Here is a 14,635-nt window from a genome sequence, read left to right as displayed (position 1 = left end):
TAGGTGGGATATGGGGGTGGAGACAGTTGAGCCGAAAGCAGGTGTAAGAAGTAAGAGGGAGAGATATAAGAATAGCTGGCCCTTATGTACATATGTCCACATACCTACCCAGTGATACGTCTACTTGCATCCTGCACCCATGCTGGTACAACACAGGCTCAGGGCAGCCCAAACACCAAAAAGAAAATAATAATAATCATCTTCTTTCCTCAATTCCAAACCAGCCCTGGAAAAAGTCTTTTGAAGAGGCTGCCAAGGACTCTCCTTTTCCTTCTGCATTGTCACCGTACAGAACACAAACAATTAGAGACTCTTTGTAATCAGATCTGGTACGCATTGGTCTGGTGTCAGTGTTTCCTCCGCCCCACTTCCCCCGTCGGGATAGCGCCGGGCTAGCTGGAAGCAGGCTTAGGAGGTGGTGTAATTCATAGCTGTCATCTGGGCCACCTCCAGCTGCGGCCAGCACGGGGTGGGGTAGGCACTGCGTTCCCTGCAATACCTCCCTGGGGCACTACCAAACCGGTGGGACACCGGCTCCGACCACCTGGAGCATCTTTTGTGGGTGGTGAAGCCAGGGCAGTGACACATGATGCTGCTTTTCCGAATAGGGAAGCGCTGGGTTAGAGGCCGACGCTGAGGTGCCAGAAGAAGATGTCTAAGAAAGGCTAATGCCATTAGGTGAGCGGCCACGGGTCGGAGCCTCGCCGACAGGAATAGCAGCGAGCCAGCTTTATCTAGGCTGAAGTGAGTCCTGCTGACGTGTGAAGGGAACAACTTGGCACATCTTGGGGGGGGGGGGGGGGGTTTCAGGGCAGGTAAATAACCGTGTCCCAAGCGATTATCCACTCAGCAGGAATGCCACCAGAGGCGTGTTTTCCTTTTAAATAGAGAAAACCCTCTTACGTAAAGGAATCAAAGGTAAGGCAAGAAGGACAAGCCACAGCCCCTGGGTGCCACTAACGAGGGTGCTGGAGCACGTGGTAAGGCAGGCATGACCCCCTCACCCCTGCGGCAGTGGTGGATTTCTAGATCCAGAGAGGACAACCTTCCCCGGCATGCTAAAACCACTCCTAATCTGCTTTAGGACTGGATCTCTTATAAACATCCCCCCCCCAGGCCAAAGCCCTTTCTTCCGGTTTCCTGAACTGCTTCACCTCAGAGGCCCTGGGGGAACCTGTGACTACAGCGAGGGATCAAAAACTAAGCAGAAGGCGACAGGGAAGGCAGCTCGTGGGACCATCAAAAAGGGGGTTTCATTCCAGACCAGACTGAGCCCAAATTAACGGGCAACGGGAAAAGCCTGCAGGACCCGTAAAGCTGTTTAAACCCAGAGGGCGAGCAGGGATGTGGAGGAAAGGGTTTCATTCTAGATGCTCCCAAGCATCTCAAGCAGTAAATGATGAGCAAAATAAAGCTGCTGAAGAACGTCAGTTTAAGAGGAGACCTAAGAACTGGGAAATGGAGGGGAGAAGGTAAAGCCCATGCCAGGCCCATGCCCTGTCCCACCTTGGCTACCACCACCGTTGTTCACTCTGATTGTGAGCCCATCACAACAGTGACTTTGGGCTTTTTCCTGTTCAAAGCCCCGTAGAAACATCCCAACTCAGACTCAGCACCACAACAAACCCCAGGTGCAACACTCTTGAGAGAACGAGCAGCAGCAGCAAAGGCAGTGGAGCCCTGTAGGCACCCATTCACCGCTCCCCAAAGTTGTTCCCTCCTCCCAAGGTAAGATCACTGTTTCTGCTCTGCCAGACCAAGTTGTCCTGCAGCCCTTTCCCCAGCAACCCCAAACCCCATCCCCCGGGGTTGGGTTGCCCTTATTCACCAATACCCCCCTCCAAGAAGCAGCCCATGACCCCCCGCAGAGGTCCAAGGTCCACAGCATGAAAACAACTGCTCTCATCAGTGCCAGGCAGGTCACGGGCACAAGGTCCCCTCTGTTTCCTTGTCACCAGTCAACATTTCCCACCAAGCCTCCTGCCCTTAAATCTTTTCACAAAAGCACAAAAAAAAAAAAGCCCTTAGGGCACCAGATCCCCCCACAGCCGGTGCTGTAAGATACCCAGCCCTCTTCCTTCCCCTCCACCACTCAGGTTGCAAAAAACCTGGCTACGCTGCCTTCCACTTGGCATTGTTGGCTTTGGCCAACATCAAAACGCTGGAGCCTTTCCTCTGTTTTCCTTAACTGCTCCGTATTTTGGCACGACAGCTCCGAAAGAGGATCAGGGACTTAAGCGTCGGCTCAGGCTTGTGATGCAACAGCTGAGCTGTGTGGAGGAGCTAGCTCTGGAGGGGCACAAGGATGCCACTGGGCTGGAGGGGTGGCTTTTCAAGGCTGCTGTTCCCCTGGGAAGCCCAGATGCAGAGAAGGCTGGAGTCACACAGAGAGCTGGCCTTGGCGCAGCATTTATAAACCTCCTCCCCCTGGAAAGCTGTGCTGCAGTGAGCACCGCCTCTTGGCGTAGAGATTATCCACCAGTATGCGCAAGAATAATGGCCAGCACATGACCCTCCTTCTTCCCATCATATTTTAACACTAAAAGCAAAGGAGGATGAGCAGGAAAAAAAAAAAAAAATAAAAATCACTAAAGAAAACCCACGAAGGACAGGAAACGAAATGTCACATTTTTCTTTATTAGAGACAACAGTCAGTACATCAGAGTCCATTTAAATCTTCCAGAGCAGCTTGACCATGGATGGCTTTCTTCCAGGCACCCACAGAGATGACAAAGCTCCAAAAAAAACAAAAATCAAAGAGAAAAACAAAACAAAACAAACATCTTGATCATAAATTAATGCCCTTAAATAACTTTATTTCCCTACCACTAAAACGTAATGTCAGAGAAGTCCAAACCCCTTGCCTCTGGGAAGCACACCACTCCCGGCAGTTGTGCTGCCCACTAAAAGAGAAAGTGCCATCTGCATGTGGGATGAGGCCGAAAGGATGGAGGGAGGAGAAAAGGAAAGAAGAAGGAAGCAGCCTCACTTACCTCGATTTTCCTTTTCCCCCCTTCCCTTGTGCTGGGGAACGGGATGTGAGCTACTGCTTCTGGCCCAGAGGCAGCACAAAATTGTTGTGCAGAGACAAGAGCAGAGGGTGGCACGCTAGTCACGCTTTGCGCTAACAGAATCTCAAGGCCTCTGCCTAAAGGCCATGTCCTCCTCTCTCCGTGAGGCTTCCCATCTCTCCTCTCTAGTTTAAGGATGGGATGCCTCCTTCGCGGTTCTAAGGTGGCTCCTCCTGGTGCCTGCACAAGGAAAGAGCGTGCAGGGCTGGCTGCACATTGGTCACTGTCCATCGCACGGTGCCATAGGAGAGGAGAACGATGGAAAGGAAATGCGTGCAGCTTTGCTGCTATTCCCAGGAACCCGTCTGCCTCAAGACAAGCTCGCTCACCTCAGCATCTCTGCCAAGTATGGGGGGCTCCTTCCTAAGTCAGGTCCCTCCTTCCCACAGGGAAGGGCAGAGCCACATCCTGCAGGATTCTAACCCTGGGGTGTGGCTATGGAGCGTGCAGACAGTGCCAGCTGCGCAGGAGCTCAGGGACCACGAAGAGGATGGCAGCCAGGGGAAGAGACTCCCAAATCTTTGCAGCACCTCAGCATGGCAGGCAGCTACTTCCACCAGCCCCTCAGATGGGGGGGGTGATCAGATCACCTGTACCACCACCAGTTCGAGGCATCAGCTCGGACTTGCTCCTATTTCTTAAGAACAGCAGCACAGAGAGCTGGGAGTGGCAGCAGCCATCATCCTGCAAAAATCGGTCCTGCAGCCCATGGGGACAGGTGGAAGGGATAGAGGAAGCTTAAAACAGGCCAGAGAATGGGAAGCTTGAAGACGGTGAGCAGTGGGGTGAAGAAAACAATGCTGGTGTGAACGCTTCCCCATAGCACAAGGAGAAAACAGAAGGGAGCTGTTCTCACCATTTGCCATCATCTCCAGATGTTTAAACTGGCTTCCATGTGCCAGAGGGGAGTGGTCCATCCTACCTGCTCTGCAGTGTCCTGTCTGCACAGTCACATGGCAGCATGGTAGGAGATTTTTCCTCCTCACACCTCAGTACCCAAGTTGGGCGACTTCTAGAGGGGGAAAAAAGGAATATCCAGGCAAACAAGCAAGGGAAGAGAGAGGAAAGCAGAGGTCGGTCCCAATCCAACCAGCTACCCCCCACCCAATGCAGAGGAGGAATCCCAGGCTGGACACACACAGAAATCACAGAGGATGAATGGCCATCCGAAATATATGTTTTTATAACAGTCTGCAAAGTCCTTCCTCTGGCCATGCTGGCACACTCAGGCATCATCAATGAGCTTTTCACCATTTGCGTCCTCCTTCCCGCTACCCTCTCTCTCGCTTCCTCCTTCTTCTTCTTCTTCTTCTGCCCCATCTGTGTATGTGTCCTTCTGCCCATAGTTGAGAGTTGTGCGGGCAAGGTCCACCTCAATGGGAAAGACATCCGCATCTCGGAGCACGGCATAGCAGTCGTCATAGTACTTGGACATCGTGGAGACAAAACGCTGAAGCTGGAACACGATGTCTTGCACTGTAGCGGAGACAAGTTGGGAACAAATCAGGCGAAAATCCCCTTCACAAGCAGAGCAATGAAGGCTGTGATCAAGCCTCCCTCACCAATGTTACAGTCTCCTACACATTCACCCCTTTTGGCCCCTGAGGGCAGATGTCTCGAGCACAGCCACGGAAGAGTTATTCAGCAAAGACTTCTGAGCTGAGATGAAGGAGGAGCATGAAGGCCAAAGCCATGTCTGCCTGACCCCTTCAGGTGCTGGACACAGCAGTGGTACTCACCGTGTTTCTGGTCCAGAAGCTCTATTTTCTCTAGCACGTCCTTCCTCATCTTGGCAAAGCGCGTGCGAGCCTCCTGCCGGCAACGCAGGATAAGGCGGTATTCGTAGTTCCCAGTGCTGACCCGGTAGAGGGGTTCGCCCAGAGCCTGCCAAAAAACACGGGGCCATTTTAGACTCCCATAACAGCACTTGTACACAGAGTTTGCCTACCAATGCGGACGCACAGTGACCTTGGATTATTATAGCCCCCTCAAGCTCACTGGAGCTGCAGTCAGGAAGCATGAAACATTAGGAATGCTGAGGCACGTCAACAAATTGGCAGTCAATGGGGCCATTTTGAAGGCCAAATACACACCAACCACGGTAAAGAAAAGCATCACTACGAAGCAAAGACAGAAGGACAGGCACCTTTCGACCCAGCATGAAGAAGTGGAATGGCTTTTTATCTGAACTATTTAGACAGGCACTATGAACAAACAAGTCTAGAGTCTGAGGGATACATTAATTTGTATCAATCACACAAAAAATCCTGCCCTTCTCTGCAAGCTTCACCCTATATTGATAACCTGACATACTCTACATCTACACAGGGAACCCTGTGTGGTATCTACAACTATTAGACCCAACGCTGGAAACCAGTAGGGATGGACCTATACATTGTCCCACAAAAGTGTTTTGAGAGAAAGGGGTTAGGTCTGTCAGCAAAACAGCGTTCTTCTCTTGCACCTGTAAACATAACATATGTAAAAACCTGTGTTACCGACTATGGCTTGGCACACTGCATGTGCCAACACCCAACTCTGCTGGGAAAGACTGGGATTCTTTCCTTCACATTTAGCAGGAAAGATATAATTAAATGTTGTGTTAGGAACGTTTTATTCCTTTCTGGCACTGGGAATTGGGCATTCCAAGAATTCGAATCCCTGCTCTGAGATCAATAACTAGGATAAAAAATGATTTTACTTGTAAGCAGGGAAACTGGGCACATAGGAAACACCTTTAGCTATCTTAAACAGAGCTGTTAAGGATTAGTCATAAAACTCTAAATCAGACAGCAAACTGTTAACTGAGAATGTTGCCAGGATTTGTTTTTTTTAAGTCTTCTGATTTTAAATTACCTATTTTGAGGAAAAAATACTATTGTTAAGAGAGATCCTTTAATCAATTTTCCTCAACTACTAATGCAGCTTTCGCATGTGTTCTGCTACAGAAGCTAAACCTCCATTTCTCAGAAACAAGTCCAGAATTAATGATAAGCTGTACACTACACACAAATGGAATCTGTGAAGATAACACTTTAATCCTTCTTACACAAGCTAATATTACTTAAACACTGAGACAGGCAACCACTGATCAAACAAGCTGCAGAGGAGACGTCTAGTCCCTCTACTATTCCACAGCACCAGCAATTCATCGCAGTTATCGGCAGTGTTTCCTAGGTAGCATTTAAGGATCTCCGATTTCTAATATATTACGAACAAATGTGTGTAATTTATAGGACGTATTCGCTAGTTCGGATGCACACAGGCACAGGAGCGCTTTTGCAATTACAAGGCAGTGTAATTACAAGTGCAGGGAAGCTGCAGAAACAGAGTATGCAGTTGTCATTGCCACAGGATCGGTACTTACGATGCAGCTGTATTCTTCATCATCCATCTCTTTGACTTTCAGGCAGTAAGACTTTGTAGAATGATGAAGGAAAAAAAAAAAAAGGCAAAAAGCAAAACAAGAAGGAAATATTAAGAATTAGAAGCAATTTCATTATCACCCACAGCCATAGGGTTGTACTATTTCAAGCCTTCCGTCAATGCTGCAGCTAGGGACACTGGGGAAAGCACAGTGGGATCAGAGTGTATTAAACATCCCAGGTGGATCTATTTAGAGAAAGATGGGGAGAGAAAACGGTAGGGGAGAGAGAAGATGCTTAATATTTATATTACAGGAGCAAACACTTAAAAAAAAAAAGTAAGAGAAAAAGATCCTGCATTCATCTACTGTTTGGGAAAACACAGTACCAGAAAAGTATGAGGAGGGAATAATTAAAGAGGGTGAAAACCAAAATAAATTGTGGGAAGGACTGATGTGGGAAGAGATGCTGTCATATTCACTTGCCTTAGGGCTGCAGCTCCAAATATTCTCTGAACTGGTAAACAGAAATAGATTCCTACAGTTATAGAACAGATGCACTTACTAACCCTACCCTGGTTTTTGGGGTGTAGAAAACAAGGGGTGAGTGGAATAGAGAAGGGGGGGAAAAAAGCATGGTGAATGAATGAAAACAAACATGATTTGACAGTGGTTTAATCTGGCTAAGGAAAGACTATCCAAAACTACCTAAAAATACGGACTCTAAGGCTGAGGAGTTATTTAGGGGAGTTCAAGAGCATAAGTTGCATAGGAACTCTTTACAAATAAATAAGGAAATTAATTTTGCCATGTAGAAAATAAGTCACCTGGGTTCTGGGATCTCTCTCTTACCAGTGAGAACTACTGGGTCAAGAGCAGGTGTCTGAATCTGAGTAATCCAGCAAGGGGCAAAGAACTGAAAATAATGCATTCTTGCATAGACTGTGGAGGGACGGACATGTGATTGTATAGGCTGTATGTGACCCTCAGGATACGATTCTAGGAAACGTAATTTCAACCACCATTAAAATAATTAAATAAATAAAGAGCAGCTCACCAAATATTCAAACTTGACGTCTAGGTATTTTTTGATAGTCAGCCTTGTGTCAGGAATGGCTTTATTCAGATATGTATTCAAGTCAGTAAGCATCTGCAAGGGAAACATCCTGTTGCTGAATGTAAGACCAAAAAGCATGACTACAATCCATCAAGTGCAACCTCCTAACCGGCATAGGTCATGAGACTGCCTCGAGTTAAGTCTTTTTAACTAGAGCGTATCTGAAAGAAAATAACTCATCTTGACTCAGAATTGCCATGGTTAGAGCATCCCTTACAGTCACTGACAAGTGGTTCCAGCGTTAGAAATGCATGCCTCACTTCTAGTCTGAATTTGTGTTCTTTCAAATAATCTTGTTTCATTTTCAACTAGTCCAGGAAAACACTCTCCCTGATTCAGAGGCCCACTATCCAACGCTGTCCATCCAACACAGCACATATAGTGTGTCCAAATCAACATTTAATACTCTCTTTGCTAAACTACGTGGACAAATCCTCTGGAGACTCTCACTTAAATATATTGATTGAAATCCTTAAATTGTTCCTGGATTGCTTACCTAAACTCTTGTAAATTTAGTGACATCTTTTAATTATGGGTACCAATATCAGGGAAAAGGCTCGAGGGACTACACTAATCAAACTACCCTCTCATCCCCAAAAGAAAAGGAGTAATATATTCACCTGCAAAAGTCAAAGGAAAAAGATTAATATATTCATTATGTTACCTCTTCGGTTCTTTATGAAGAGAGTTCCCCAAAGGAAAGCAGACCAAGACAATTCTTCCCAGACTGAATGATTTGTAAGACCACACCAGACCCTTTACTCCCACGGTTAAATTCTTTACCGGCTTAATTGTCTTCAGAAGGTGAATCCCAAACTTCTCAATGTTGCGATGGGCATCAGCAAATTTCACGAAGGCTTCACTGGCAGCTGGTTGCGGCTCCCGTACACCAATGACAGAGAAAACGTCTCCGAATGCTGGATGGGGGTAATAAATACAAACAGATGAAAGAAGAGGTTGACCCCAGAGAAGAATTTTGCCTCCAACATTACAACTCCTTCCCATAACCTTGCAATTAGCTGGGGAATGATGCTACATATTCCTTAAAGGCCAGAGGCTGGCAGGGCATTTCTTCAACATCTCATGTGAAAGACGAGGCCTGTGTTAGCACCACAACTGCTAATGCCAGGAGAGCAGCCCTCCCCAGCTCATTTCTGCAACACTTAGTTTGCTTTGAGTGAGGGAATCGCACATCTAAGTGGTGACTAAAACTCCTGAAACTGGAGGTCAAAGACTTCTGCTCCCTTCACTCAAGATTCTTTACCTCTGTGTGTCTGGGATAGCTCAAAGAAAGCCCTGAGAAGACTCTTGGTGTGCTCTGTCAAGCCTGTGATGGAAGACAGAAAAAAACATTTAAGTCATTTCACTGAAACACAATGGAGGCATCTTTTTCTCTGATCTGGTGTCTGAGGGAAGACACAATTTACCTTTGTATAACTCTGCAGTCCTCTCCAGCTCCTCTAATCTCTTCACTAGTCCATCTAAATGGAAACAAGAATCAGAATGACAACAGTCAAATCCAGGACATGGTTAAGACTTGACTGACTGGAAGAACACCAGTTTCATATTTTTGGTTCAAATTTCTCTCACCTCTAAAGCCTGGCCCCTGGTCCAACATGGGAAGCTTTTAAAGTAACTGCCAACTAGTTTTACAGTGTGGCGTATCAGCATTCACTAAGTGGGTCCCCACTTTAAATTAATTTGACCTTAGCTAACATTTAAATGGCCCCAATGACAGGATATATCATTCAGGAAGGGCGGAGGCAATCGTAACAGTGAGGTATAGCAGAAGGAAAGAATTATGAAGGAATAACATGGAACATGCAAGTAACTCTAAAAAGTAGGTTAAGCACAAGAGGGTAAGCATTCCCTTCAGAAAATTGTCCTCTGGGACAATACGTACCATTGCAAAGTATGGCTCGGCTTAACCCCAGGGCATCCGCTGTCCCTGAGCTCATGTTCTCTACCAGTCGATGCTTTACCTTCTTCAATACTAAAGGCCAAAAGACAGTTGCAAACGAGGATCAGGGTCATTTCTATGGGCATGAAAAGCACACTCGCATACTTCACCACTTTTTCAGGCATTGAATAAACTGGCCGGTCTGAACTTAACTCACTATTGAGGTAGTGAGCAGAAAAAGAATTACCATACAAACTAGATGCTCCGTCCGGCCATGCATAGCACATCTTTAATCTTCTGTCTGTTCTGCTCTCAAATCCTATATACTTCAATCAATTGAGTTCAGCACTTCTTTTGGAAGACTATTCCAATAAAACACTTTGCTATAAGCTACCTATCATGATATTTGGAACTAAACTTTGCTTACGCTACTTGCTGCATTACTTCAACTGAAGTCAGGAGACAAGGCTAAAAGCAAGACAAATAGGATTTAATGCTCAAAGTTATCCCTTTTCTTACTTTTATCTTTTGGATCTTAGTTAAATCCTTTTGTCACCCCTTGATGGAATTCATTTCTATCTTTGGTGGTCATACCCTGCAAATTACTAGAGACAATTATGCCCTCTTTGGAATCAGATGAATCAGATACACTTCTTTAGAGGCAAACTTGCAGGGGTGCCAAGTGCCTGCAGCTCCCAAGAACTCAGCCGGAGACACAGTGTTTAGCATCTCTGGAAAACACCGTATTCTCATTGCACTTCTATTTCCCCAGAAACCTATCTCAGTCCTCACCATTTTTCTGAACCCCTGTCAATTCATTAGCACCTTGATCACCATGAAAAGAAATTAAAGGAAAAAGAATAGATCTTTTAGGAAAGTGAGAAACATAGACTATACAATGGAGACAACTGTGTAGGCTCAGTTCAAAACAAACACTCTGTTTTAGAAATAAAGCCTCCCCTCTCTCCTATACAATTTATGGTTGTACAAAACTCAGTGTAGATAGGTATTTCATCACTGTTCTCCAAGCTGAGAAACTGCAACCAGTGTTTTTCAATAGATGCACTTCTGTGGACAGCTGAAACTCTCAACAGATCAGCACAATTTACAGGTATTCAAAATAAATAAACTAAATTATTATCTAGTTGAGTTTCATCATCCATGCTAAACACAGCACAGAAAAACAAGCCTCCCACAACAACAGTCAAGCCTCAGTTTAACTTTCAAGACTATTTCAAGAAGGAAGGATTATTTTTTTTTAAAACTGCAATTCTCTTTGACAGTATCCATCTGAAAATGACTGAGTTAAGAGGAAGAACGGAACCAGAATTTTACTTTGGTTTTATCTGGGACCAATCTTTCACCCCTCCATGTCACTTTAACAGTCTAGGGAGAAAGAAACCAGTCTTACCAATATCCAAAGACTTGCCCTGCTTTGGATCGGCCTGAAGCTTGTTGTAGTGAATCGTCACTTCTCCCTGTAGAACGAACAAAGGCAAAACTGCTGGCTGGAAGCAAGTAGCAGTGGCTTTCTTTACCAATGGACAATAAACTGTGAACTATGACCCAGCAGCTCCAGTGACCCCCTCCTACCTCTCACCTTTACCATCTGTATCATCTTGGCCACCTCCACCTTAGTCTTCCCTTTGACGGACTTCCCATTCACTCCTGTGATTTCATCACCGGCTGCTACGGTGCCGTCTAAGGCTGCTGGAGTGTTATCAAATACCTAGCAGAGAGGAGAAAAAGCACAAGTACACTGGAATCAAGAGGAAGAGGAAGGTGAATGCAGGGCTGAAGAACAAAAAAAAAGGACAACTGCATTCTTCCTATTTAACTCAGTTATATTTTCTTCCTGGTGAAGTCACAGTTTTTCTCCTTTCCTAAGAGGTGGGCTGATCATCTTGTTCTCTCGGGAAGTTCTTGCCTCCAGGACGTACCTCCTCAAGCTTCGGATTTCTTGATGTCGAGAATGTCACACTGTCCCCTGTGAATTCTAACACGCTCTCCAAGGAGAAGGATAATTTCAGAAGTCTTAATTTAATTCTTCCACATCTATTAGGTACTAGGGTAAGGAAATCTTATTCACTGGAAAGTGAGATGATGTCTCCCACTTTGAGAAAAACAAACAACATAGGACTCTCCATGCTTTCCATCTCTCAGGCCAACACTGTTTTCACAAAGATGGTTGATTCTCCCTCCCCAAGTGCTCACCTGGACAATGTAGAGACAGGGGCAGTACTGTGCGCCTCCCCCAATGCTGATCCCAATCAGGTTCTGAGAGTCCTTCTTCAGGGTCACTGTCCCAGGTACAGTGGGGATCCCCCTAAATTAGAAAGAGTGGATGAATAACTGAACACGGTAGGCAGGGCTACATGTATATGAAACAACTCTGGTATCTGAGTCAATACAAACTGGAAACATAATGGGCACTGCACGTTTGAATTACAGAATCACAGAATGGTAGGGGTTGGAAGGGATCTCTGGAGATCATCTAGTCCAACCCCCCTGCTAAGGCAGGGTCACCTAGAGCAGGTTGGACAAGGACACATCCAGGCAGATTCTGAATATCTCCGGAGAAGGAGACTCCACCACCTCTCTGGGCAGCCTGTTGCAGTGCTCTGGCACCCTCAAAGTAAAGAAGTTTTGCCTCATGTTCAGACGGAATTTCCTGTGTTCCAGTTTGTGCCCACTGTCTCTTGTCCTGTTGCTGGGAACCACTGAAAAGAGTCTGGCCCCGTCCTCTTGACACCCGCCCTTTAGATATTTATAAGGATTGATGAGATCCCCTCTCAGCCTTCTGTTCTCCAGGCAAAACAGACCCAGGTCTCAGCCTTTTTTCATAAAAGAGGTGCTCCAGTCCCTTGAATTCATCACATTATCTCTGCCACAGAGTCTATGAGCATGGACCAGCAGAAAGACCCTCTGGGCTATCTTTTTTGAAACTGCATGCAAGGATGAGAGGTGGGAGAGACACCCTCATCCATCACTAGGCACCAAGGAAACACTACTATGTTTTAGGGAGTGTTTAATCTGCTCTTAGTGCTGGAGCGAGAGGAAAACTGGCACAGCATAAATGAGATGCAAGACAAGCGCTCCATGTCAAATTCATTGCTAATCTCATCAAACCTTTTACTTGCTCAGTGTTCTCCACACTTGCTGGTGTTCTCCTCCTTACAGACATAAGGAGTCTAGAGCTTCTCTCCACTTCTTCCTGCCTCTTATTATCTTTCCTCCATTGTAAATATTTTTTTTTCTCTGGCTAAGGTCATTAATTTACAGAAAATTTGTCAGCACTGCTTTGCACTCAGAAATGCATGGTAGTCACTCCAGGGTAAACAGAAAGTGCTCTGCTTTGCTCACCAGCACAGCGATGCCTCAACCCCAGTCCCCAAAGGGAGAAAGAAATCAGGACTGAACTCTTCAGCACACAGCGTCAGGAGGAGGTAAATTTATCCACTCCCATTAGGTCTTGGCTGCAAAGACTATTTCTATTGTTAGCAAACAGGAAAAGACAAGCGAAGTACTCACAGCTTATCTTCTTCAATATCATAGTCCAAATCTGCAAACATTGTTTTCGGTTAAGAGGAGCCTGTTCACCTGAAACTGCTTATTCCAAACTCCCTGGGAAGAAAGAACAGAATAAACCCCAATAAAACAGTGATCTCAATAGAAAACTGCAGAGAATCAACCTGTCACCCTTGCCAATCCCCCTCCCCTCCCCTTTTTTTTTTTGGAAAGTCATATTATGGTTTCTGTTCTTATATTGGAAGTTGAAAACCACGTCAAGCGTCTCTGATTCTCTGCTCTGAATGAGACAGGAGAAAGTCCTCGAGTTTAAATGCTGCATGTTTCAAAACCCACAGGTGCGCAGTATTTCCAAAGCACAGAACGAAACATGGTCCATTCTGGAAGCTGTTCCTTCACATGCTTTCGCTGCCCAGCGCCACGGCTGCTACTTGTATTTAGTTTTATCCCAAGGTCTGTTAAACATCTCTGTTTTGTTCTTGACTTCATAACAATTTATGTCACTTTTTAACACTTATTTCTTACCTTGGGAGGCTACACAAAGCTTTTTGCAACTCATTTTCAACAAAAAAAGGCCTCATTATTTCCTTATACGCTCCCCCCACCCCTCCACCATTTAATTTTCTATTTAATTTCGCACAGTAATTAGCAGACGAGGTTTGGTTGCCCTCCTCCTTCGGCAGCACCAAAGGCCGGGTGACGCTGCCCCGAGGCGGTCACCGCCACATCACACCCCACCGGCGGCCGAAGGGCCAGGGCTTCGCCGGCAGCTGGCCATGGCTGCCTCCCCTCCTCCTGGCAGCGGCCTCGCACGTCGGGCCCGGCCCGGCCCTTTGCCGCCGGGTGCTGCCGGCGTGCGCGCCACCCCCCCCGCCCTCTCACCGGGGCTGGGCCGCGGGGCGAGGGCCCGGCATGGGGGACTCGGCGCTGGGCCCTGAGGAAGGGGTGTCCCGGTGACCCGAAGCCCGCAGACCCGGGGAAGGGAGGGTATCACCGGGCACCGACCCGGCCGTTTGTGGGAGGGGGGTCGCCATGACAGGCCCCTGAAGAAGGAGGGGGAGGGGGGAGTGTCTCGTGCTCACCGGAAGCGGCCGCCCGGCGCGCGGCTGCCACCCACCGCCCGGCCCTGACAACCCGCCGACACGTCACCGCCGGGGCCAGCCCGGAAGCAGCCCGGCGGGACCCCGCCCCCTCCGCTCGCGCCGCGTTGCCATGGGGACGGAGACCCGCGGGGGCGGGGCCACCTCGCTCCTGTCCGCCATCTTGAGAGCGGCCGGCGGCGGCGGCGCAGGCGGTGGGGTCCCGGCGTCAACACTACGATCGGGCTCCCCTCCGTCTAAGGGGAAAGGGTCTGTCCCCTTCTCCGCTCAGGCTCAGGAGCTGGGCCGGTAGAGAGCTGCTCCTGGGAGAAAGCGTCCTTCACGCGTGTTGTGCGTCCTTCACGCGTGTTGTGTGTCCCCCTGCGTCGTCCCGAGGCCTTCGGCCCCCTCCGGCCACCACAGCGTGCAGGGAGGGAGGGCTGGGCAGTATGGTGGGGCTGGGCTTGCAGCCACCAGCACAGGTTTTGGGCTATGTCCAACTCGCTTTAGGTTTCTGAGGTACCTCAGTCACCGTGGGGCACCCGGAGGCAGAGCCTTTGGGCTCAGTAAGTCGCA

General features: G+C 47.6%; 1 protein-coding gene across 4 annotated transcripts; it reads right to left on the bottom strand.

Annotated features, from left to right (window-relative positions):
• Positions 1 to 2,618: 2,618 nt before the first annotated feature.
• On the bottom strand, positions 2,619 to 14,149 carry PICK1 (protein interacting with PRKCA 1). Of its 4 annotated transcripts, none has more exons than XM_054224485.1 (13): positions 14,063 to 14,149; positions 12,984 to 13,076; positions 11,667 to 11,778; positions 11,053 to 11,181; positions 10,864 to 10,930; positions 9,456 to 9,545; positions 8,980 to 9,033; positions 8,817 to 8,879; positions 8,336 to 8,469; positions 7,493 to 7,585; positions 6,439 to 6,489; positions 4,811 to 4,955; positions 2,619 to 4,547 (listed from the first exon to the last, which is right to left on the bottom strand). In XM_054224485.1, exons 2-13 carry the CDS (start codon positions 13,022 to 13,024, stop codon positions 4,297 to 4,299), a joined length of 1,230 nt encoding a protein of 409 aa, XP_054080460.1. In that variant the 5' UTR covers positions 13,025 to 13,076; positions 14,063 to 14,149; the 3' UTR covers positions 2,619 to 4,296. The 4 variants fall into 4 exon arrangements, with proteins under 4 accessions (XP_054080460.1, XP_054080468.1, XP_054080470.1 ...); XM_054224493.1 differs by lacking the exon at positions 14,063 to 14,149 and adding an exon at positions 13,863 to 14,006; XM_054224495.1 differs by lacking the exon at positions 14,063 to 14,149 and adding an exon at positions 13,621 to 13,723.
• Positions 14,150 to 14,635: the final 486 nt, after the last annotated feature.

The sequence above is a fragment of the Rissa tridactyla genome, chromosome 1 (genome assembly GCF_028500815.1).
Source record: "Rissa tridactyla isolate bRisTri1 chromosome 1, bRisTri1.patW.cur.20221130, whole genome shotgun sequence".
Taxonomy (NCBI): Eukaryota; Metazoa; Chordata; class Aves; order Charadriiformes; family Laridae; genus Rissa; species Rissa tridactyla.
The sequence above is the reverse complement of the archived record's forward strand: the minus strand, read 5'-3'. Positions and strand labels throughout refer to the sequence as shown.

Bases quoted from the DNA above. Each gene is read 5' to 3' on its own strand.
- PICK1 (XM_054224485.1), bottom strand. From the start codon at position 13,024: ATGTTTGCAGATTTGGACTATGATATTGAAGAAGATAAGCT. The intron at 6,490-7,492 runs GTGAGCTGCTCT...CATTCTACAAAG, and splicing joins ACGTCAAGTTTGAATATTTG to TCTTACTGCCTGAAAGTCAA. The intron at 4,548-4,810 runs GTGAGTACCACT...TCTCCGCTACAG, and splicing joins GCTTCTGGACCAGAAACACG to TGCAAGACATCGTGTTCCAG.